The sequence below is a fragment of the Amia ocellicauda genome, chromosome 13, assembly GCF_036373705.1.
Source record: "Amia ocellicauda isolate fAmiCal2 chromosome 13, fAmiCal2.hap1, whole genome shotgun sequence".
NCBI lineage: Eukaryota > Metazoa > Chordata > Actinopteri > Amiiformes > Amiidae > Amia > Amia ocellicauda.
Window position 1 is genome coordinate 32631122 of NC_089862.1, and position 22790 is coordinate 32653911.

The 22790-nt window shown below is 46.6% G+C and overlaps 1 protein-coding gene across 1 annotated transcript in view; it reads left to right on the top strand.

Moving 5' to 3' along the window:
* The first annotated feature begins 387 nt into the window (after window positions 1–387).
* Window positions 388–22790, top strand: part of usp53a (ubiquitin specific peptidase 53a) — a 38721-nt gene continuing 16318 nt past the window's right edge. The window contains exons 1-8 of the mRNA XM_066720644.1: window positions 388–797; window positions 13417–14147; window positions 16058–16150; window positions 16249–16383; window positions 17587–17700; window positions 18207–18289; window positions 18399–18504; window positions 20934–21080. Coding sequence (XP_066576741.1) covers window positions 14004–14147; window positions 16058–16150; window positions 16249–16383; window positions 17587–17700; window positions 18207–18289; window positions 18399–18504; window positions 20934–21080 — 822 coding nt within the window. The 5' untranslated portion in view covers window positions 388–797; window positions 13417–14003. The remainder of the gene's footprint in view (window positions 798–13416; window positions 14148–16057; window positions 16151–16248; window positions 16384–17586; window positions 17701–18206; window positions 18290–18398; window positions 18505–20933; window positions 21081–22790) is intronic.

Sequence of the window (22790 nt, forward strand, 5' to 3'; positions counted from 1 at the left end):
ATCATTATTATCTGGCAGCAAAAAGGGATTCATACAAAGTTGAAGGACATATATTATCTGTACAAAATTACTGTGCACATTCTATATCACCCAAACGACATATAGCCCGAATAATTGATTAATTGTATTTACTTAAAATGCTATTTCATAGGTTTATTTTTGTGCATTTAGGCACAGTGTGCGCTTTCTAATGCAAGCACTACATCCCAGCTCAGTGGAGCCAGCCCCACGCATACCGTCTGCAGCGATTCAACTGCACTGCACACATCTAAAAATATCAGGGGGAAGAAACAACAACCCATGCATGCAATCACACACACACACACACACGATGACGTCACCGCGGCCGGGATATGCTACCTGTGCGAATAGCGCCACAACACACAGCACAACTGCGAGCAAACAGACAGTGTGTGCGGACTGCAGTAAATACTGCAGTGCAGCGGCGGCACTGCAGTAAATACTGCACTCGGGGGGCGGGGCCGGACGCGTCACGGCGCCGGGGTTTCAGGTGCCCGGAGCGGCGGAGTCTGCCCCAGCACACCGACACTCGCAGCCACAGAGCCGGGCAGTGCGAGCGAGAGAGACCGAAGCGGCCGGGAATACATAACACAGCGACCGCCGTCAGACCCCCGGGTCCGGTTACAGCCAGCGGATCTGTGCTCGGCGAGTCCGGCTGGAGCCACAACAAGTCGTTCGCGTCGGACGGGGGTTAAACGCGGCACCGGCAGAGGACCCCCTGACGGAGAGGGGCTGCAGTCCGGCGGGGAAGCTCGCTGCGCCGCTCCCCGGCCCAGGTGAGTCCGCCCGGTTCCCCGTGGAAGTTTCACCGCAAAACTTTTCCTCGCCATGTTGTCGTCGTGACGGAAGTGTTTTACCTGAGCGCAGGTGAGGGAGACGGGCACAGCAGCCACCCCCACAGAGCAGCGCCGATCTGTTCACAGGCATGGCCCCGTGAAGCGTCTCGTCGCACATTTCATCTGTTGTAAACAAACACAGCTACGCATCGGCCAGGACATGTGAACTGCTATCAATGTGAGACCCCGTAGCTGCTGGGAAACATGGGGACATGCTGCTCTGGGGATGATATGTACACATACACACACACGCGGGTTGTTCCTGGATTTGCACCACTTTTATTTGGATTATTTGACGGTAACTCCATTGACCGACCACTCTCCTGCTCCTGGGCTCTTTAGCTGATTTGCATCGGTGTCGTATTTGCACTGACTGTGTGTTGACTGCAGTTTGAAAGTGTTTCTTGTCGTCCGAGGTTAGGCTGTCTTACTGAGTAATCACCATAATTATTATAATAACTTGTGGCTGCTTTTTTTTTAATGAACCTGGCACTGGAGAGATGACAGTGTTTCTCCATACAGTGGGCACAGCGGGCATCGGAGAGGCGTTTATTGCGGATCAATGGTCGAGACCTAGAACTCACTGACACCTAGAACCCGGGTTCTAGATACTGGGAAAGGCCCGCATGACCTTAACCTTAAGCGTGTGATCTTTTAAATCGCTTATCTGTGTGCCGGTGTTAGTTTGACAACAACAACAATAATAAGCAGATAGTCTGTGTTGTAAGAGTCCCTGTTGCAATTCTTGAAAGTGAGAAACAAAGGAAGAGTTTAACCTAAATGATATATGCCATGTCGGTAGATCTGTTTCTATGCATTTACAAAATAATGCATGTTTTAATGATCTGTCTGAAAAGGGGACACATCACGAAGTTGCATGCACCAGCCTGCCTGCGCACAAACACAGCCGGCACTGCGATCCAGTCCGTTTGCATTTTATTTTAAGCAACCGTGCTGCTTTATGCAATGTCATCCAGAGCGCAAAACACATATACACACACACATATATACATACACACACACCAGGTGAAAAAGGACAGTGGTGCTGCTGGCATGCAGTCAGGTTTCAGCTGAAACAATGGCAGTGGCACCGGTGAGAAATGGGCCAGTATCGCCTGGCCGGTCTGTCGGGAGAGACACTTTTGTAAAGCGCAGGTTTCGGTGCTGTTGTGTAATGCACAGTATCTGCACTGTCTCCTTCCCACAGAGCTGGAAGGGAAGAAAGCAATATATCAGGAAAGGTACATTGAAACCCAGCTAAAACATAGTGATTATAATAATAATATACCAATGCATATGGTTATTTTCCCCAGCATTCAAAGAGAGAAGGCTGTCATTACCATAAAGAATGCATAGTATAATTTTTAACCGCATATTTGCCTTTAAAATGGGGCAAAATGAGGTAGGACAAAGGTATCTGTGTTTACTTCCTTATAAGTGCCAGTGAAATATTTCCTGCATTGCGGTGGTGTTTGGTGCAGGCAGGGTGTGCGAGGCTTCATTTTGACAATGGTTGTGTATTTTGGCTGTGCTGGTGTCTGAACTTTACTTTGGACCGGCTGTGGAAAAGTTCAGCAGCAAGCTTACTGCCTCAAGTGCAACCTCTCATATCAACAGGGCTGTACCGTGCCCGGGAAAGGAGTTCAAGCAGGCACACTGTTCTCAAGGACGAAGGTGTTTGTATCGAGATGACAATTATTTAAGGGTGATGTAATATTAGAGCCATGTAGATTTCGTGGGACAGAGGAATGTGTCCCTGTGAGAGGAGACGCATGGGCCCCGACCTGTTCATCGTAACCAAATCATCCCAGAGACACCTCCAGACTAGTTTTTGGAATGACTATGACTAAATCCATAGTGTGACTTGGCACTTTGTGTAGCGCTGTGTGACATAACTCCTGTCTGGACTCATACATCACCCCATCTCTCTCGCTCTTCCTTATTGCTTTTTGTTGATCTTCAAGGTGCACAGATTTCTCGAGAGCAACTTAGTGTTTCCCATAAACTGGTGGAAGTAAATTATTGACCGGTTGAGATTTAATTAATCCGGTATCAGTGTACAGTCTGGAGCTTTTTGTGAGATACACGAGATATAAAACTATAAATAGGCGTCAATTCATCCTTGTGGGCAGTTGTTTTCCATGAATCCGTCTCCTTTTCCAACGTTGGTAAAAGATTGACTAATTAGTGAGTCAGGCAGCGTACATGCGTTTATTAGCATCGCAGTAACGTACCATAACATTGCGGCTTATCTACTCACACCACGGTGCCAGAAAGCCTCCCTAAATTGCATCAATTTGAAAATGTTGTAAAACGAGTTTAAACTGCTGTTGTTGCTCATCAGTATATAAGGCTCTGCTTAACCTTGGCACATGTTGATAACCTTCCACCTCCTAATTAAAAAGCTGATTAAGAGCAGGGCAGGTCCTTGGGTTTCTTAAGTATCAAGGTGCTAAGCCACGTAGGGAAAAATAACTGCTCCAGTCGGCACAGAGAGGGCTGCCAGAATAAAATGCCAAGAAAGATTATTACTTTTCATAAGATCTTTAGTGGCAACATTTAGAACAGGCTGTTCCGTCGAGATGAAACATTAATACCCCGGAAAATGTTCTACAAATGTATCCTTTGTGAATCAAAGCTTGTTTTCGGTCTCTTGGAACCAAATCCAGAGATAAATGGTAAACTTTATTATTATTTTTTAATTATTCTTGTTTTAAAGACCATGTTTATAGGCAAACTGAATTCTGCTACTTCAGTTTGAATGTATTCACGTGGCATGCATACTTATTTTATTCAGTGTATTGTCCAAATGAAAGTAGACTGCTTTATTTATTTATCATCCCGTTGATCCCAACCGTTTGAATGAGGGGAAAAAATAAAGGTGTTGGCAGCTCAGCATTGAATTCAGCGCCAGTTGACAGATTTCTGGGAAGCATTAAAGCCTTTGGGAGGCCATCTAAGAAAGCGGACGAAAAAAGGGATGTTTTATTGCACGGCAGCCCTCGGATTTGTGTTCCTGGAAGTGTTGTGTGGAACACCCCGAGACAATGCCGGCCGTGGGTGTCATTGTTGGGCGGCGTGTGACTCGGGGGTCCGCGGCCGCCTGCCCGTTCTGTCCTTTGCGTTCATGGCAGGACCTGTGGTCTCTCTGGAGCGGCGGCCCGGCCTCGCAGCTAAACAGGAAACTCTGACTTCATTGTTTTTGGAAAGGTCTGGTTTGGTCTGGTGGGAAAACTGTTTTTTTCATGTTTGAGATACGATGCCAGCAACGCTAGTCTCTCCCAAACAGAGTACACCTTATTTACTTTTGAATGAAACCTGGCGTTACTTCCTGTTTGCTTTCACAAAAAGTTGCACGACTTGCAGGTTTTGAGTTGAAAAGCTTTCATCGGTGTGTATTAAATAACTTTTTCTTCCGCTGCAACAAAATCTGCTCATTTTGTTTGCTTCTCTACTTTGTATGTTCAAGTTGGCCTGAAGGTGCGTTTCCTGCTTTGCTTTTCTTTTCGTTTTGTCTTTGGGTTTCTGGATCTCAGAAACATAAGTCCCCCCCCAGGCCTTGTTCTCATTGACATTTCTCCATGTGGCGTTTTAAATTTGTCCTGCAGTGTGTTTGGCCTGAGTAATCCTTTTTCCACAAGTAATGTTTGTTTAAATAAAACAACCTGCAGTTTCAGAGAGGGAACAGCAACTAAAATCTATTACACAAGCTTGAGGCGGTTTGGTTTGGTTTGGTTTTCTGCTCCTGGAAGCCCAGTGCCGGATCTCTGCAGAGACGGCGAGCCTGTGTGTGCGTTTTATAAGCGTAGCCCATGAGCTGCCGAGGCATAAAGCAGACAGTTTAAGATCTGGGCATGTTTGTTTTTCCCCCTCTTCTAAGAACCTTGTAGAAGTTGTAAATTAAACAGTGCAGCTTGTTCCCGGCTAAGCCGAAGGCGGACGATCCCGGCACAGTTAGGGAATAAGAACACGGCTTGTGTTTATTCTTGACTTTGTATGCATTAAAGCCGGGGATCTGAATTCTCTCCCTCCCTTGCGAACTGGAGACAGAATTAATATAGATCGACATCCGTCTGGAAGGCTGTTGAACGTTGTATTACAAATTACATTCTTTTTGTTGAACGTCGACCTCTTGACCTTGACTGACGGAGACGGAGGAAGCGCTCTTGTGTGATTTTGTGTTTTATTGTGAGAGAGGGTGGAGATCCACATTGTCACTTCAGGGTTAGACCCATAAAGAAGCAACCTTTGCCTCGTGTCATCCTCCTATTGAGCTGCGAATATGAACCTTTTTGTGTCTTTTTCTTTGGAGGGGAAATCTGTCTTCCGCTGCTTCTCCGTCCCTTTTCTTCATATTATGAATCAGCTTTTTCTGCCCCATGTTTAATTTGGTATAGTGCCCTTCACAATGAGAACACAGCGCTGTTGCAGACTGGAGACAGATCGGGACAGTTTATAATACAGTCCCTGTAAAAGTCAAAGTATAAACATCGTGGAACGGAGAGGGAAAAAATAAGGGGTTGCGTCCCATCACACTCCTCCAGTCGCACTTTAGTTATGGAGTCCTGCATCAGATCTGCTGACGTAAATAAAATGTAAAAAGTAATTCTCCCATATTAGCTTTTATTCTCCAGGCATTTCAAGGGGGTGGCTCAGTGCGGCATTCGGTGCAGGGACTTCAGAGACCTGAGGCATTCAGTTCATGTTTGTTACAATAAATAACTTGTGAATATATTGTCATAGGCATCCAGATTTGTTGTTAACGTGCCTGGCTCTTTCACTGCACACAGGAGAATATGCACAGTCAGGATGAGAGAGAGAGAGAGAGAGAGAGAGAGAGAGAGAGAGAGAGAGAGAGAGAGAGAGAGAGAACACAAGAACAAGTTGTCCCCCGGGGCAGAGTGTGCTTCCCAACTGAATCCCCTGGGGGCCCCGAACAGAAGGGGCGAGGAGCCGACGCATTGTTTGCTTTGGCATGCCGGCGTTCGGGCCGTTGTGCGATACACCCGCGCAAACGTGTCTTGCAGCTTTTCCTTTGTGGAGGTGAATTGTGAGCATCTGAGCTGCCCCTGCCTGGAGGTGTTTTCTGCAGTCTGGCACTTTTAGGTGCTTCCTTGTGTTCGTGCTGTCGTTAGGTCGAGGTGTTGGCTTGTCAGCAGGTCTGTGTGTTGTTAACAAGGTTTCAGAGCATGCAAATACTGCGTTTCTTGCGATTGTCTGCACTGGTCACCTGTGAAATTGAGTCACACTTTTTTTTTTTTTTAATAATGTGACTGGATGCAGCGTCCTGGTGAATGGGCTGATTGTGAAAAACAAGAAACCCATTTAATAGTCAGGATGTGTTTTATTCATTTATGTATCAGAAAATAACTTTTAAAAGGGATTGTTTTTTATAATCGTTGGAGTTTGTGGTGAATGTATTGCTTTTTTTCTGAAACCAAATGTCCAAGATTTTGTGTTTACTAAATAACTGTTTATAATGCAGACTGCACATAACCAGCATTAGGACCCAACTGCGAACCACGTCTATATCGGCAGTCAAGAGCAGTGTGTTGGACTTGTTGTCTATTATTATTTCTCTCTTCCCCTGGGGAGGGAATCTCAGAGCACCAGGTGTGAAGTGTGGTGGAGAGACGCACAAAGGCTTCCGCAGAAGAATGCATTCCCGGCCAAATAAAAGAAGCGAAGACTCCCCTTTAAAAGTGCCCTTTCAGTGGGTCGATCAGGGCTGCGGTGACAATCGGATGTGGGAGTTGCGTGGCAGTCTATTTTGAGCACTTGTGTTGTTGTTGTTTTCCCGTTTACTGGGCACAAAGTTCAGTTTTAAAGACCAGCGCTTGATTGCGGCTCGGCGAAAGGCATCTGCCAGGCAATTGAGAGCTTTTGGTTTCTTCTGTAATGAACCCGTTTCGCTCTTTCGTGTTCGTTTGTGCGTCTCTATTTCATTTCCCTCTCTGATGTGTTATTACATCCTGCGAGCGATTCATCTCCACAATCATGTCATAGTGCACAGGAGGCCCAGGCAATAGCAGCGCTGGTTTCCTATCTGATAGAGGAAGGGTGGCTTGTTTATGAATGAGAGGTGAAAGCGAGTGGAACACCTGACAGCTCTTAGACCTGTGATGAATGGGATCTGTACGGCCTAAACTCGGGCTATTTTTATCCAGGTCGCGTCCTGGTCCCTGTGGAAGAGAGAACTCGTAGTAAAAGATCACGTTCCCTCTGTGCTTGAATGTTTCACATGAAAAGTGAGGACGTGGTTTTGGGCGTCCTGACAGCATTACACATTGTGTTTTACTGTTAGGGATTTATTTTCAGAGAGTTTATAGGAAATGCTGCACAGAGGCCAGAGTTTAACAACATCTAAAAAGGAAAAAGCAAGGAAGAGTAAAGTAAATTAGAGTGATGGTGTGTAAGCTCTCACTGCGGCCGCTCTGTGGCCAGACCGGCTCTGGTTGTGCGGAGATGAGAGGGAGGCTGTGGAGGAAGGGTGGGCCTCCACTGAGGTCATCTGAGGACGGGGCAGCGCAGCCCCAGACGCACACACCACACCACACCATAACACAACACATACACTATACAGCACACACGACACAATATCATATAATACACACAGACAAGCACACGCCACACTATACAATACAATACACACAACACAGTATACAGTACAATAAACACACACCCTATACACGCACACTTCACACTACACAGTACAATACACGCACTCCCCACAGTATACTATACGATACATGCACACAAGTCACAATATACAATACACGTACACACTACACACTGTACAGTACACCCTGCACACACACACGCACTTATTTATTTATTAGACTGGATGGTTAGTTAGTTGGCAAGTTGTTTTCTTTAACGAGAAACAAATGTTTATAAACTTCCAATAGGGATCGACCTGTCTAATTTTTTTTTTTTTTTTTTTTTTTTTTTTTTTTTTTTTAATTGCCACAATACTCTGCACAGATTTCCATATGAAATCTCGAGGTCTGGGTTTTGAAGTTAATACGGCTGGTGGGAGAATCCAGGCCCCGGTCTTTCGAAGGGGGGGGCGGCTTACCGAAGGGGTCGGGTTCATTTCTCGGTCATCCGAACAGAGCCATGGCAACTGGCCTTTTCTTTTTGTCACTTTGTATTAAGTTTGCTGGTAACGAACACGGCTTATGTTTTTTTTCATGTTGTTTTAGCAGTACTTGTAAGGGAGAATGTTTTATTTAATGCGTTGCTTCACATCAAAGAGAAATGTGGTCTCTGGAAAATGTGTGCATCTCCTAGCCTACTCTTACATGTAATTCCTCAGTCAGTCTGTCATAGATACACACCTGCGTTCACACAATTCTCTGCTTTTAGTTCCTCCCACGCCCACCCAGACCGACAGTATCGAAAGCAAAATAAATTAAGTGTCTCTGAAGTGTCTGTAATTAGGTTTGTTCATTTTTTAAGTGGAAAAAAAGCCCTGACCTACACAAACGTCCCCAGTTGGCGGGCGGAGGTTGTTCGGCCGGTCTCTTGGGATGTATTGTTGGAATCTGTGGCTCGTCCTCGAACCAGACAGACCGGCCCTGAGGAATGCGTACATCTCTGACAACACAAGGCGGATACCGAGCTCTCTCTCTGACCTCCGCCGTTGTCGGAGACGTACGCATTCCTCAGGGTTGCTAATTCCGTTTCGGGGCCCACTCAGAGTCCAAAACTACCACTGGGGCAGACGTGGGACAGGGGGTACTGTGAGTAATAATTATTTTTCCGACCGCAGGCTGCAGCCCGTGGGCGTTCAGCTGCTGCTTCCACATGCGGTTCCAACACCCTTCAGGTGGGGTGGCCGGAAATGTAGTTTCCCGAGGGTCCGGGTTTTAGGTGTGGGTATCTGTTGGTACGGCAGCATCTCGGTGTGCGTTGGCCAAACTCGGCGCTGTGGTGAAGCATGTGCCGCCCAGCGAGGGACCGTGTAGCTGTGCTGCGCAGCGGGACCTGGGTCCCGATTGCACGTACCGCACGGTCGCCACAACAAGGGGCTTAGAGCGATTGCTTAGGAATGCTGTTGCTAAGGAGAGCTGTGGCACCGGTACAGAGTTTTTTTTTTTGGCTGTTTCTTTTGTCAAGGGCTGCCGAGGGATCTCGAGGAGAACGCTGCCAGCTTGATTGAAGATTGTTAGTGGTCTGTGTTTGTTTTGTTTGCTTGGAAAACAAATAAACAACAATAATGACAAAGGGATCTGCAAAGCTGGCTCTTTTATAACCACGTGGCGATTTTCCCAGCATTCTTTGTAAAGTGTTTAGAGTGGCAAGTGACGTATCCGTGTCACTCTCTTGCCAGAGGAAGATGCCTAGCGGAAAGAGCCCTGAGTGGCACATTGTACAGGATGCAGCTGAAGGTTTTGGAAATACTGCATGTACACTACTTGTAAGGGAAAGTTTCAAAACTTTGTTACCACCTGTTGTGGTGCACCGGTGGTCCTCGGAGACGGTCTGGGGTGTGTGCCTGCTAATAAATCAAAATATACACAGGGTAATGTGCCCTGGCTTCGCTATCTGACAGGAATCACTAAGTCCTGCATAATTTGAAGAATCGCTACCCCAACGCAGCTGTAAATTGTGTAGTGGCCCATATTTCCACTCGGGCTGTCCTCAGTGACAAGATGTAGCGCATTATTAACATTATCATGCAGGATATGCCCCACAGCACTTGTTGTTGTGTTTTTGGTTCTGGGTCAGCTTGTTCATGTAAATATTCCAGATGTGAGATTGTGGAGAGAGCATAAATAAAAGGAAAACCTTCAAATCTGCACAAAAGTAAGATTTGCAATTGCAGAGGCAGAAGCACTTGTCCTTGGAGGCTGTGAAACAGGACATAAACAACCACAGGAGCTCGATATCACAAGGAATGCGATGTACGATATAGGCGGCGTGCAGTGTCACTTGTGCATGATTTATTTTGATTTCCTTGGTGCTTTAAAGCATTGCAGTAAGCGGGTGATTCAGAAGTTAGGTTCTCCTATAACGATTCTCCACCTTCTGTGGGCTTGGATCCGTCCTTTCTAGACATTTTTTTGGAAGCACAGAAAACCTCAACCTCTCCGTCTTTTTGGAGGCAACGCTGTGTTTTACTTGCTCATCGACACATCCATTCGTAAGGTCTAATTTAATCTGAGAGTTCGGGCCTGCCCCAGTCTAAACCCTGGATGTTTGTTAAAGGCTTTTGGCTTTTAGCCAACCAGTCGAAACCTGCCATTGACCCACCTGTCGTCCAATACTGGGCCAGGAGTTTCCAGTGGTGCTTGAAGGAAGGGGGACTGCCACAGTTAAAAAAGCACTGTGGGAAAAAAACATCTTCGTTAGCGTCATTAAAGTCGACTGATCCCCTGCTAAGGATGTGCTTTAGGCCTACTTTATTAGACCTGTTTACTCCCTGTTCATGTATTTATTTTAGGCTGTTACACTTGTTCACTTTGGCAATGTAAAGTGCTTTCAGTATGCAACCACACAATGTTTACATTTTAAAAGTGTATTCCCAGATAAAAAACATTCACCCATCAATGTTTCAATATTGTGAACAATGTAGAAACCTCTGCTCTGTCCTGAAGTTGTCTTTTCCTCATCAAGCGCCTCTGGTTAGGTTTATATGCAAGACCTCACTGGCTCAGATTCAGTGATTAATTTCCCCTCTGCGCGGGGGACTTCGCTCTGGGACCTTGTGTTCTTGTTGTGACTTTGTCTTTGGCAGCCTCTGTTTTCCCCGACACCGTCGCGATCGGATCCATGAGTCATTCATTAGATTGGGTTGTGGTTGTTGCTGCTGCTGTCGTTAGCTTTCATTCAGCCTGTAGAGATGGAGGCCTTGAAAGATTAGCAGATTAACCCGGTTACTTGCTGTATTTATTTATTTACCTTAAGATGATAATGAATTTTGTCTGACTCTGTAGGAGAGCTAAAACTTGGTGCCTCGTCGAGAGGAGAGATGGAGATGCACATCTGATAGGGATTGATGTTCGTCCACGGGTGGAAAAATAATCTATTGGGTGAGAGTGAAAGAGTGCGTGATTTGAAATGGAAATAAACAGTCATTAGGTGATTTATAGCTATGATTGAAAGTTAAATAACTCATTGTACTTCTTGTTTTTTATGATAAACTCTTATATGAGGAACTGGAGTTTACATGAAGGAAAATATATCTATCTATCTATAGTCAGTTCTTGTAAATACTACTGAACTTGCACAGTTTGGGACCGAGTTCGAAGCCTTTTTGAATAATTTTTAGTGAAATCCGAAGGGGAAAAATGTATCAATCCTTGCATGAATCACTAAACAACTTCAGTAAAATGAAGGCTTGAAACATGTCCATTACAGGATCATGACTAATGTGCCTAATTCCATATTTGGAGAAACTTTCAAGAGGGAGGGTTGAACTTGCAATTTTCTGTGAACGGACGTGATTTGCCAGCATGTGTGTCCCTGTCCAGACAGCTTCTTGTGCTGTGAGAGTAATTAATGAAGTACAAACTGGGATTATCTCCTGTCCTGTAAGCCACTTACTTTAACGGATTTAACGCGGTCTCATAGAAACCTCGAATTAACTCTCTTCTCGACTGGGATCGTTCTAATGAGGTATGTTCTCCAGTCCCCTTCCTGTAGTACCTCAGACCCAGACCATGGCAGACTGTACCTATATATATGTATTTAAATCTCGGCTCCACTGTGGCCAGACAGACACTGGAAACCACAAGGATGACGAATGAAATGTGCATCCTGAAATTCCCCTCGCTTTAGCACATTAGAAACATAACCACAGTGCAGCTGACAGTCAATATAATCCTCCAAGAAAGGCTCGAATCAATATTGTCTAGCTAACCACTAGTATGATAACCACAATTACATCCAAACCAAAATAGACAAATGGTTACACAGTTTTACTGGAAGCAATGACACAAAAACGGGGGCTGCAGCTAAAGTGATTGTCACTGTATCAAGCTCATACACTGTTATAAGGGTACAGTATATTCATTGATTAAAAAACTGAGTGTTTGTGAATCTGCAAAGAATTACATCAAGTAGAGAGACAAGTGGAAGTTCTGGTTGTGAGCTGGTGGGGACAGTGGGGATGGTGGGGACGGACAGTCGGGTGTTGACTCTTCACCCGTGCTAGGGAGTGAATTAAGTAAAGCCGGATGTGCTCAGCCAGTGTCTGGAGGAGGCTGCTAAGCGCTGACGGTAAACTGGTTAGCAAATTAACTTGATGCCAAGAGCTGGACATGGAAGCCTGATCCCCAGGACTGTAATTGGACACGCAGGCTGCGCTTGGGAATGTAAAGTGCATAGAACGCACGTTCCTCTGTGTTTTGTCCTCCCGACAGGCAAACGTACACATTGACACAGTGCACTGGCCAATCAGGCTGCCTCATTTGGGGATGTACAAATCTGATTTATTGCGTCCCACACAGAAACATGTCCAAATAGTAGGGCAGCCGTTTCTCATGCTTGTTTAGGCCAGACACTTCATATTTGAAATGACTGGACGTCTACATACATCGCATGGCCTAAACTCGGGCATTCTTGTGTGTGTTTTTTTTTATGACTTTCTCTCAACTTTTTAAAATACAAATAATCTGGAGGACTGTATGTATTTAGAGAGCGTGGGAGTTTGTGAAGTTTAGACCGTGGTACAACGAGCGCATTCCAGTTATTGCGCACACGCACACACGCACGCAGTTGCTGCAGTGGTCGGTCTTTGTCAAACTGGTGTCCGAGTGCGTTGGTGACTTGCGAAGGCAGTGGCGTACTAGTCTGGCCTGGTGCGACGTTTGTGTTATGGTTTTCTGGATTCTGTATCTGAGCAACGGCTGCCTTGTTTCAATGCTGATCGAAATGCAATCTAACCAGACGAAGCCGGTCGGGTGTTTGGCAGCCTGAGACCGGCCTGCCTACGTTTTAAATAAACATTTGCAGTTCAGTTTTTTTTCTCTCTCTCTCTAATTACATAAGCTCAGTTTGCACACGATGCGTGATTCGGCTAAATGCTCAAAATATTCCTCATCTTTGCTGAGAAGGTACAGGTGTCATTCCAGCCAAACTCGGGCAAATACCACCCTGGCCAAATTCCCTGACTCATTCAGCTTGTTTTCTGGTTTATTTTTACTTTGTGGCTATAATCATGACACATAATCTAAGCATGATGACTGAAGAGGATCATGTCAAATCTATATATATTTTTAAAGAGAATGAACAAAAATAACGGTTGGTTAAATGACGTGAATATCCGGGTACAAGACCGCTTTTCCACTGGGGATTGGGGAGAGTATAGTTTCCTGTCTGTGATGTGAGTGGGGCACGGGCCCGGGTGAGGTAGTGAAGTGTTTGTGTCTGCTCTGTGTTGTGCTTGGTGTTGTGCTCTCAAAGCGTTTGAATGCTGCTTTTGAGAGGGCAAAGAGTAATTTCTTCCTCCTTGTTCTTTGACTTGTGGGCCTGTTTATTCCGGTCTCTAGTCTCGTCTGTCCCTGTGCTTTGCTGTGTACCGACTCTGTCCTCTTGTCTCCTTCTCCCTCAGATCCAGCGTAGTCACATCCGATGTTCGCAGCTGCTGGGCTGGAGCTCCCCTACGGGTGACCCCCGGGACTCGCTCCCACCGATGACCAGCAACGGCCGCGATGCCGGTCAGCCACTCGCCGCACATCCCGGGCGTCTCCTGCCGTTTCTCGCCGAAGGCCGGGCCGTCGCTCGGGGCCTCTCCCTGTGTTGCTTGAAGGAGAATGATCATCGCCGAGCTGCGCACCACGGAAATACCACGGTGGCAGCGTAGTGCCCTCGGATCACCGCGGCTCCCCTCTCGGAGGTTTTGGTTTTGGTTTTGGCGTGGAGGCCGTCTCGCCGGGGATTCTTTCAGTCTTGTGGCGTCTCGGCCGGGCCACTCCCTCAGCGGGGGTGTAGCCGGCGCTTGGCCAGGATCGGACTCGGATGTTCAGGGCAGCTCAGGCGAGGAGACTGACCTCTACCAGAGAAATACAGTAAAAAAACTGACGACGTAAACCAAAAAAGGAAATAAAAACTACATCCTAACCCCGTGTGTTGGGGACAAACTTTGCTTCACACACTCTTTACCGACGGACTCTTCTCACAAAGGGTAACTTGAATCCAATGGCATGGGTCAAGTTCTTCAGGAAGCCGGGGGGCAATCTTGGGAAATCCTACCAGCCGGGGAGCATGCTGTCTCTTGCCCCCACCAAGGGCCTGCTGAATGAACCCGGGCAGAACAGCTGCTTCCTCAACAGTGCTGTGCAGGTGAGTCTCGCAGCCGGTCTGGGGCCAATATTCACCGGCAAATCCCCTCCGTCCCTCTCGGCCAATCAGTGGGGGCTGCTTAATCCGTCCCAGATGTCTGTGACGACCACAGGCTGTGATCTGAGGGCAGTTCATTAAAATCTGAGTTATAAATGCACTGTAGAAGAGAGAGAGAGAGAGGAGCAAGCGAGTGGAGGGCTATTCCTGCACTTAAAATGCACCTCTAGTATTAATTAGTCTTCTACACTAATTAGACCTACATTCCAGAACAGCGGACAAGCTGGTGCTGGGCTGAGACGTGTCGGTTAACAAGCATATTGTGTGGCTGCCTCGTGGGGGGGTGATGTTCTGGGATTTCATCCACGCTTCTCCTGTGGGGGGGGTCCCCCGCATGCGGTCTGTTCGGCGGATGTAATCGTGTCGAACAACATCCGTATTTCTTGGCTAATACCATCTAAGGATGGGTCGGTAATCTGCTTGTAATCTGCCGGAGAAGCGGGCGGCGTGGCCAAACGCAGATGAGCACGATCTTGGTTCATAACCTGGGGAGCGATACTGAGGGTGTCTCGAATGCCGGGGGTTGATTGTGCTCGCTGTCCTGTGTGAGGGCTTCGGCTACAAGTTATGTTTTTTCTTTGGTCTTACAAAATGTATGGGAAAGGAGTTTGGCTGTCTTTGAGTCTGGCCATCTTCATCAAGAACAGTGCATTGTGGGAACTCCCAGACACAACTGACTATAATATACAGCTGCCCGGATTAAAAACCGTCAATGAGAGGACTGTTGACCTCGCCCTGCTGACTGAGGGGAGGCTGATTTTGTGTAACGTTGTTCCCACCATCCTCAAACACCATGTCTAGATCCCAGAGACAGATAGGCTGTGGTGCTAGGGGCACAATAAGCCACTTTGATTGTGGTTAGATATAAATGTATAGTTTGCACGCATTATATCATCTAGTGAGCTCTGAGTCCAATATTGTGACAAAGGAAAGTTTGTGTGTGTTCGCATGACACCCTGGTTGTCAAAACAGCCCGTTTGTGTTTGCCCGCCGTGTGCCAAGTCATCAGATGCTCTCTACAGTGTTTCTCATAATGCAAATATGTATCATTAATTTTGCGCACAGTGTTTTCATTGTTATTGTCCAATCTGCCAAATCTGTAGGTCATGGATAGTTACAGTGAGTCTGTTTCGGCTCGGCACAGGACGTCCCTGCATTTTCATCCCTCGTTTTTCAGCAGGACGGTGTGTGTTTTTGCCTCTGCTCGCAGGGTTCACTGATTTAGGTGGAAAGGCCTGTGCTCAGGGCCAACGACTTCCCCCAACAAGTCAAGTCCTCTGTGTTGTGTGCCGAGAGCTCGGGGCCGTGATCGTTATCTGTGTATAAACCAGCTCTGTCAGACGCCACAGGAGTTTCGGCTCAATGGCCATCTTTTAAGAAGGAAAAACAAGTTGGTCCGAGCTTTTCAAAAGTGTTCCAGCCTCCGCTCACAAGAATGCTGGCAGCAGAACAATGCGCTCCTATAAAACCTGGCTGCTGTGAACAATAAATCCCGTTGTTGATAGAAGGGGGGTGCACGTGTTTGTTTGCATGTTTGAAAGATAATTTGTTGTTACATAGTCTAACGTGCAAACACACAGAGAGGCGTCACAATTTGAACAAACTCCCCAGCGATGTGGCTGAAGAGACAATTTGGGAACATTTAAAAATAGACTGGATAAGAAATTTTCATTTGTTTCCAAGCTATTGTGATGTTAAATGGATACATTAAAATATTTCATCATTCAATCATGAATGATGAAACCCAAACATTGCATAATTTGTATACAAAACAAAAGGAAAATGTTGCCTCAGAAATCAGCATAGCTCGGACGACCATTAAGCCGTGTGTGACATGTCCACTTTGCCCTCAGGTCCTCTGGCAGCTGGACATCTTCCGACGCAGCTTGAGACAGCTTCCTGGACACGTGTGTCTTGGGGATGCCTGCATATTCTGTGCTTTAAAGGTAATTTGTTTCCCCCGGGAGTTGTCTTGTGGTTTGTTTTCTTGTGGTGAAACGTTGTGTGCTTCAGCCCCCCGTGTCCCCCTGTCCTCCGTCCCCAGAGTATCTTCACCCAGTTCCAGCACAGCCGCGAGCGAGCGCTGCCCTCGGACAACCTGCGCCATGCCCTGGCCGAGACATTCAAGGACGAGCAGCGGTTCCAGTTGGGCTTCATGGACGATGCGGCCGAGTGCTTCGTAAGTGCCCCCCGGTCACAGGCAGGCACGCTTATAACGTGTTCAGGACAGCGAAGTCGATCTAGGTGATGTGACGTCCCCAGGAGTGATAGATTCTGTATCCCCCGGTGAAATCGGAACTGCTCGGCCCGTCCAGCGGTGCGCTCTTATTCAGCGCCCCTAGACTCGGACTCCTGCCAAACTAAATCAGCGGTCATTTCTGATGAATGCATACTTGTTATATTTTGCTGCAGTCTGTAAACTTGATAGTATCGAAGTCGTGGGGTGATCAGAAATGTTAGTCAATTCTGAAAACATAAAATGGGGGGCTTTGAAGACAATTAATGAGGCCCACTTCTTTCAGTGCACTTTGTACATTGTGTGTTTTGGGAGACTGTGGTTCCAGATGGTGCGTCCCTGAAATTTGGACAACTGCGCAGCTTAATCAATTCCTGGAAAAACCGTCCTGCCTGTTGAAAACAAAGATGCCCTTCTACCTAAAGTATTGCGCTTCCATATGGATGCCTGGAAGCTCTGAAAAATTGTAGACCACATTTTATTTTTATTCTGTTGCAGCCTGAGGGGTAAAAATATTATAAATATGCCGTGCACTTTTGAGGAGCATCTTGAGTTTGCATGCTTAACTTTACAGCATTGACCCCCTCCCAAGCATGATCACTGCGGGAGGCAAACACGGAAACAAACACAGATTGGCAGGAGGGAGGTTTAAATAAACTAATTACAAATAAAAATGTATTCAGGATGTATATTGTGTAGGTTGGGTTTCTCTATTTAAAAAGTTTTTTTTCCTTGTGTTTTTGTGTTTTCTCACTAGCTGTTCTATTCTAATAGTTTCTTCTAATTCACAAACGCCAGGAAATGTACAAAGGAAGTTTATTCTTCCTGCTCCGTGTTCAGATAGTCCTTTGAAGACGTATTGTGTGTGGCGCTGATACACGTCCCCCCCCCTCACACACACTTCCTGCCATTGAGCGTTGAGGGTCCTTTTTAACAATCGGAGCAGAAATCATAATAAAGATTCTCATTACGGGCTCTGTGTGTAGTTAGACTAACTAGGGTTTGGAAAGACGTGTTTGACGTTGGACATCGGTGTCTTGATGCATCTGCTCCACGCTTCACTCCGGGAGCCGTAGTGATCGATCGCAAAAGAGCCAGGGGACAGGCAGAGGTGATGGACAGGAGTCTCTCTTTGTGTCTCTGCAGGAAAACATTCTCGAAAGGATCCATTTGCACATCGTGCCTGATATCGAGACGGACGGCTGCACCTCCAAGTCTTGCATAACCCACCAGAAGTTCGCAATGACTCTCTACGAGCAGGTAACTGTTGCCTTCCTTTTTTTCCACCCCCGATCCCTTTGAGAGAGGCTGCTCTCATTTTTAAACCATGAAAGCAAGCTGCAAATCCTATAAAATACCTTAATTCGCCTTTAAGGATGAAGACGCTTCTTCATTTATCTTAATTTAGTCAGAAGTGTGTAGGATTGTTAGGCGAAACTGTCGGACAGAATGAGAGCAGGATCTGGAGGAGGAGCTGCGCCGGCACCAGGAATGCCGATACTCCGGTTCGTGAGCAATGCGATCTTTTGTTTAGTTTTACATGGTCCACGCTCTCGCCCGGGCCTCGTTGTGGATTGAGGGTGCGTTTGTATGAGGCTGTGGAAACGATCCATACGAAGTCTCTTAAAGTGTGTCCGGGCCAACGGAAATGCATTACTTAGTTAAAATCCCAGTTCCAGTTAGGTAGTCCCTAGGCAAAGACACCCAAAGTCAATAATAACCAAAAATAACCAATAATAAGTCCTATTTTCCCGTTTTCCCCCCAGTGTGTGTGTCGCAGCTGCGGTGCCTCCTCCGACCCCCTGCCTTTCACAGAGCTGGTGCACTATGTCTCCACCACCGCCCTCTGGTAGGTCCCGCGCTCCGGAGGATCTCACGGGTTAGGGGTCGGTATATCGGATACCCTAAAGCTGTCCTTTAAAAAAACCTAAATGAAAACTGTGTCCTCTGCCTCCCAGCCAGCAGGTGGAGCGCACCCTGGAGAAGAATGAGCGGCTGCGCTCGGACATGTTCGGCGAGCTGCTGCAGGCGGCCAGCACGGTCGGGGACCTGAGGAACTGCCCGGTGAGTGGGCCGTCGGCCGGTCATGTCTTCTGATGTGAAGTAGCTCTGCCAGGCGAGATCTGTGCTGCAGAAAAGGGATTTGTTTAGGGGGGCACTGGACTGTAACTGGTCAGGATTTCAGGTTGGGTGATCAAAGGTACCTGAGATGTATCTAATTATCACGGTTGACCGAATGGCTGGAGGGGGGCTGTAGATTAACATTTTGTAAATTGAGTTCCTGCTGAGTTTAAGTGTTGCTTGTAGGAGTAATATTTTATTTATCCAGGAAGTCAGTGGAGAACTAATGAAGTCATCAGGCAATTTCTGGACCTGAAATGCATCTGCAGAAGATGCGTATAAATGTTCTAGGTCATGAGGCAGAGCAGTGATGCTGCACAGGGGCCTGAGAGGCTGTGAGGTCATGTCAGCTGAGTGGTAAAGTGTAGTAAATGCCACTGCATTTACTGCACAACACGTTGCATCCACTTTCCTGCGCAAAGACGGGCCGATTATTAGTTTGTCTTGTTCTGATTCAGTTCACACGGTCATCACAAGAGAGTGAACGGAAACTGTATAGATTCTATAGAAATGCACAAAATAACATGGACACGGGAGCAAAGGGGTAAAGAACCATTATATGTTGTTTTTATTATAGTAAATCTTCTTGTTTAGTGCATCCCAAAGCTCTTAACATACAGAATAAAAATAAGGGTTTACAACAACAACAAAAAATAACCTAGAAGAGACAATAATTGGTAAATAATAAAGACCAGACTGGAGGTTTGCTGAGGATCGACTTTGGAATAGACTGTCACTCAGCTCTCAGAGTGACAGGACAGTTAGGGATTCCCCCCCCCCAATAAAACTCCCAGCAGCTTATTTTTCCCCCCAGCAAAGTCATTCGGTCGGATCAGTGCAAACGGAGTTAGTTTGGCTGTTGGGAGAGAATGATCTTGGGGACAGAGCCATAGAGCCATCAGTAGAAAGTGGACTGTACCACTCTGAGCGGGGACCGTACCACTCGGAAAGGGATGCAGGAGGTAGAATAAAGGTTGCACACGTGACAGACTGGCCCACAGGTTTGGTCTTGAGTTAGTCTGCCTTGCGAGGGAGTGTGGAAGGGTCCAAAGGAGGTGAAGGAGCTCAGCACAGCTCTGTACCAGGTGTCTGAAGGAGTCGGTATGCAGAACAACAAAACCATTACAGGCCTCGAGGACATCGAAGGGTTTCCGGTCAACGTGGATGCGTGGATCGGATTGGAGGCCATTCTCGCTCGCTGTCTGGATTTAATTGCTCGAGCATCTGGCATAAAATGTTAACAAACGGGGCTTTACTGGAGAAAACACTTGACTGCACTCATTTTAAATTGCAAATCCATATCTTTTGTCTCTTCAATATACAAATTAAAACATTTGTAGAGTTTTTTTAAAGGCAGTATTTAAATATAAAGGTCAGCATGTAGAACGGTATGGGGTTATTCCAGTTTGTTTGTATTTTTCTGTGGCAGACGTGTTTATAACAGATCTAAACTGTGGAAGAGCTTTTTAGACTGGAAAATCACGCTTTCATACACACGCACACAGACAGGGAAAAGGTGAATCATTAATAGTGCAGCGCTGGAGAATCAAGGTTTCTCTCGCTCTGCTCTCCTCTGACACGTCTGTGCAGCAAGCAGGGAAAGGGTGTTATTCTGTGGATATAAATAGCACACGAGACGGATCCACAATCACCCTGTCATTGCCATTGGCAACTGTGGCATGCAACTCCATTAAACCGCCGCCTTACGGAAACGTTGTCCTCCGCCAGAGAGGGGTTTGCAAAGTCACCAGTTCCAGTGTGGTTCCTGATTTATACCCAAACAGATGGGAATGCAGTGTTTTTTTAACAATATTATAAAGAAGCCGCAAGCTGTGGAGATGCTTTTTTCTTTTTCTTTTTTAATTTATTTTCCAGAAATAATCTACATTAGTACAGTCTCCCAGAGTCATCAGTCTCTGTGCGTCTCTGTGCGTCTCTGTGCGTCTCTGTGCATCTTCTGTGCGTCTCTCTCTCCGTCTCTCATAGCTAAAGGGTAAAGGCCCCTGTGCCATCATGGGTGGGAGCACAGAGCCCCTCTCTCATTCGACTGACGCCACTCAGATGGTGGCCCCCGAGAGCAGGGCCCCCACACGCACACTGACAGGCATTGAGAAAGTGTTCGGGCATTTTCAAAAGTTTAAATGATGACCAGGATGTTAAAATATCACAAGAGAACAAGGCGTGCTTGTTTTCTCTTTCGGCCCACAAAAAATAAACCCCCTCAGTCCTTCACTGTCCTTCACTGAGAGAGAGAAACATTCGTGCATTCCTGGTCTGAGTTCACCCTGAGTGGAGGGAACAAAATAAATTAAACATGGTCTTCATATATTGTTTTTTCGTTCCAATTTATCAACATCCTGCCTGGTTTGCAGAGCAACTGTGGCCAGAGGCTGAAGATCCGGCGCGTGCTCATGAACTGCCCCGAGATCGTCACCATCGGATTCGTCTGGGATGCTGAGCAGTCTGACCTGACCGAGGACGTGATCCGCTCGCTGGGGCCGCACCTCAACCTGTCCGGGGTAAGAGGGGCCTGAGCCGAGCTGGCTGGGGGGGCATTAACGCAAGCTTTCCAAGGTCGAGAATTGAATGTGCTTAAGGAATCCGTCTTTGATATGTACTTAAAGAATCTGTACTTGACTATTTGTTTGGCACCAAGACATTTAACATGTTTGTGAGAAGCTGACAGTTTAAGATTATGGTTAAGATTGTTAGAACATAACAGTGTCCAATCGAGAGGAGGTCATTTGCCCCATCGTGCTCGTTTGGTGTCCATTAATAACTAAGTGATCCAAGGATCCTATCCAGTCTGTTTTTCCGCTCAGTCTCTCAGTAGGATATTCCCTTCAGACCTGGAATAAGTCTGGTTGCTCTCCTCTGATATCTTTCTTGAAGTGTGGAGCCCAGAACTGTCCACAGTATCCAGATGAGCTCTAACTAGTGCATTGTACAGTCTGAACATCACTGCCCTTGTAATAATGTCTTACCCAAGGTGACTCACGTGGTTAAATTAAACACTTGTGATCTACTTGTACAAGGTTAAACACACAGTAATACGATCTGGAGTATGGTGGTCAAAACCTGGCCTTTTCTGTTTCTGTTTGATTGTTTTCAATGCCAAGTCCGGTGGGCCAGAGGTACCATATCGAAGTCTCCGGCCCTGAGATCCTGTTGCAGTTTCTCCGGCCGGCCAGGGAACTCAGTCCAAACTCCAGCGAGAAACGAAAACAGACTTATTTCAAAGCCAGGAATAATCTCTGGTTGCCAGGCGGAGCTGGCAGATTAGTCAACTAGTCCGATTAAAGTTGCAAAGGCACTGATTGCAGAGAGCCGCGGTTTTGGCATTGCGAGCGTGGGAGCTGTGGCCGTGAGAAGCCTTGTGCGATTGTTTTTGTGTGTTTGCTTTGCTAACGATGCACACTGATTTATGAAAAAGAGACGCTTTTTATTCTCCTGTTGCGGGGCATTTGTTTAGTTTTTGTTCTCTTCGCAGTTCTCTCAAACACACACAAACCTGAACGCCTGGCACGTCCCCTTTAAGTCTGGCCTTACATAATCGCCTCGGATGTGCAGAGCGCTCAACCTTGAGTGAAGCCTCTGTGGGTTGATTTAATTCTGCCATGGGCGCTTGGTGTGATCTCCGATGGGAAAGGTCAGCGGCTTGCCCTAGGTGGCCCGAGGGGAAGGGCGATGCGTGAGGGAAGCCAGGCTGATATCTAGGTGTTGTTTCCTTTCACTTCAGACCCTGTGTGTTGCTCGTTCCAGTCTTTATTTCCCGCTGACAAATAAAATCAAAACATCGTTCAGCTCCTTCAGCACTGAGTGAATGAATAGATGTTGTGTGAGATATAAGAACATAAGAAAGTGTCCAATCGAGAGGAGGCCATTCGCCCCATTGTGCTCGTTTGGTGTCCATTAATAACTAAGTGATCAAGGATCCTATCCAGTCTGTTTTTGAATGTTCCCAAATTGTCTCTTCAGCCACATCGCTGGGGAGTTTGTTCAGATTGTGACGCCTCTCTGTGTGAAGAAGTGTCTCCTGTTTTCTGTCTTGAATGCCTTGAAGCCCAATTTCCATTTGTGTCCCAGGTGCGTGTGTCCCTGCAGAACAAAGCTCCTCTGGTTTGATGTGGTCGATTCCTTTCATAATTTTGAAGACTTGAATCAAGTCCCCATGTAGTCTCCTCTGTTCACATATGTGTAGAGGCACCCTCTCGTTCGGCCATGGCTGT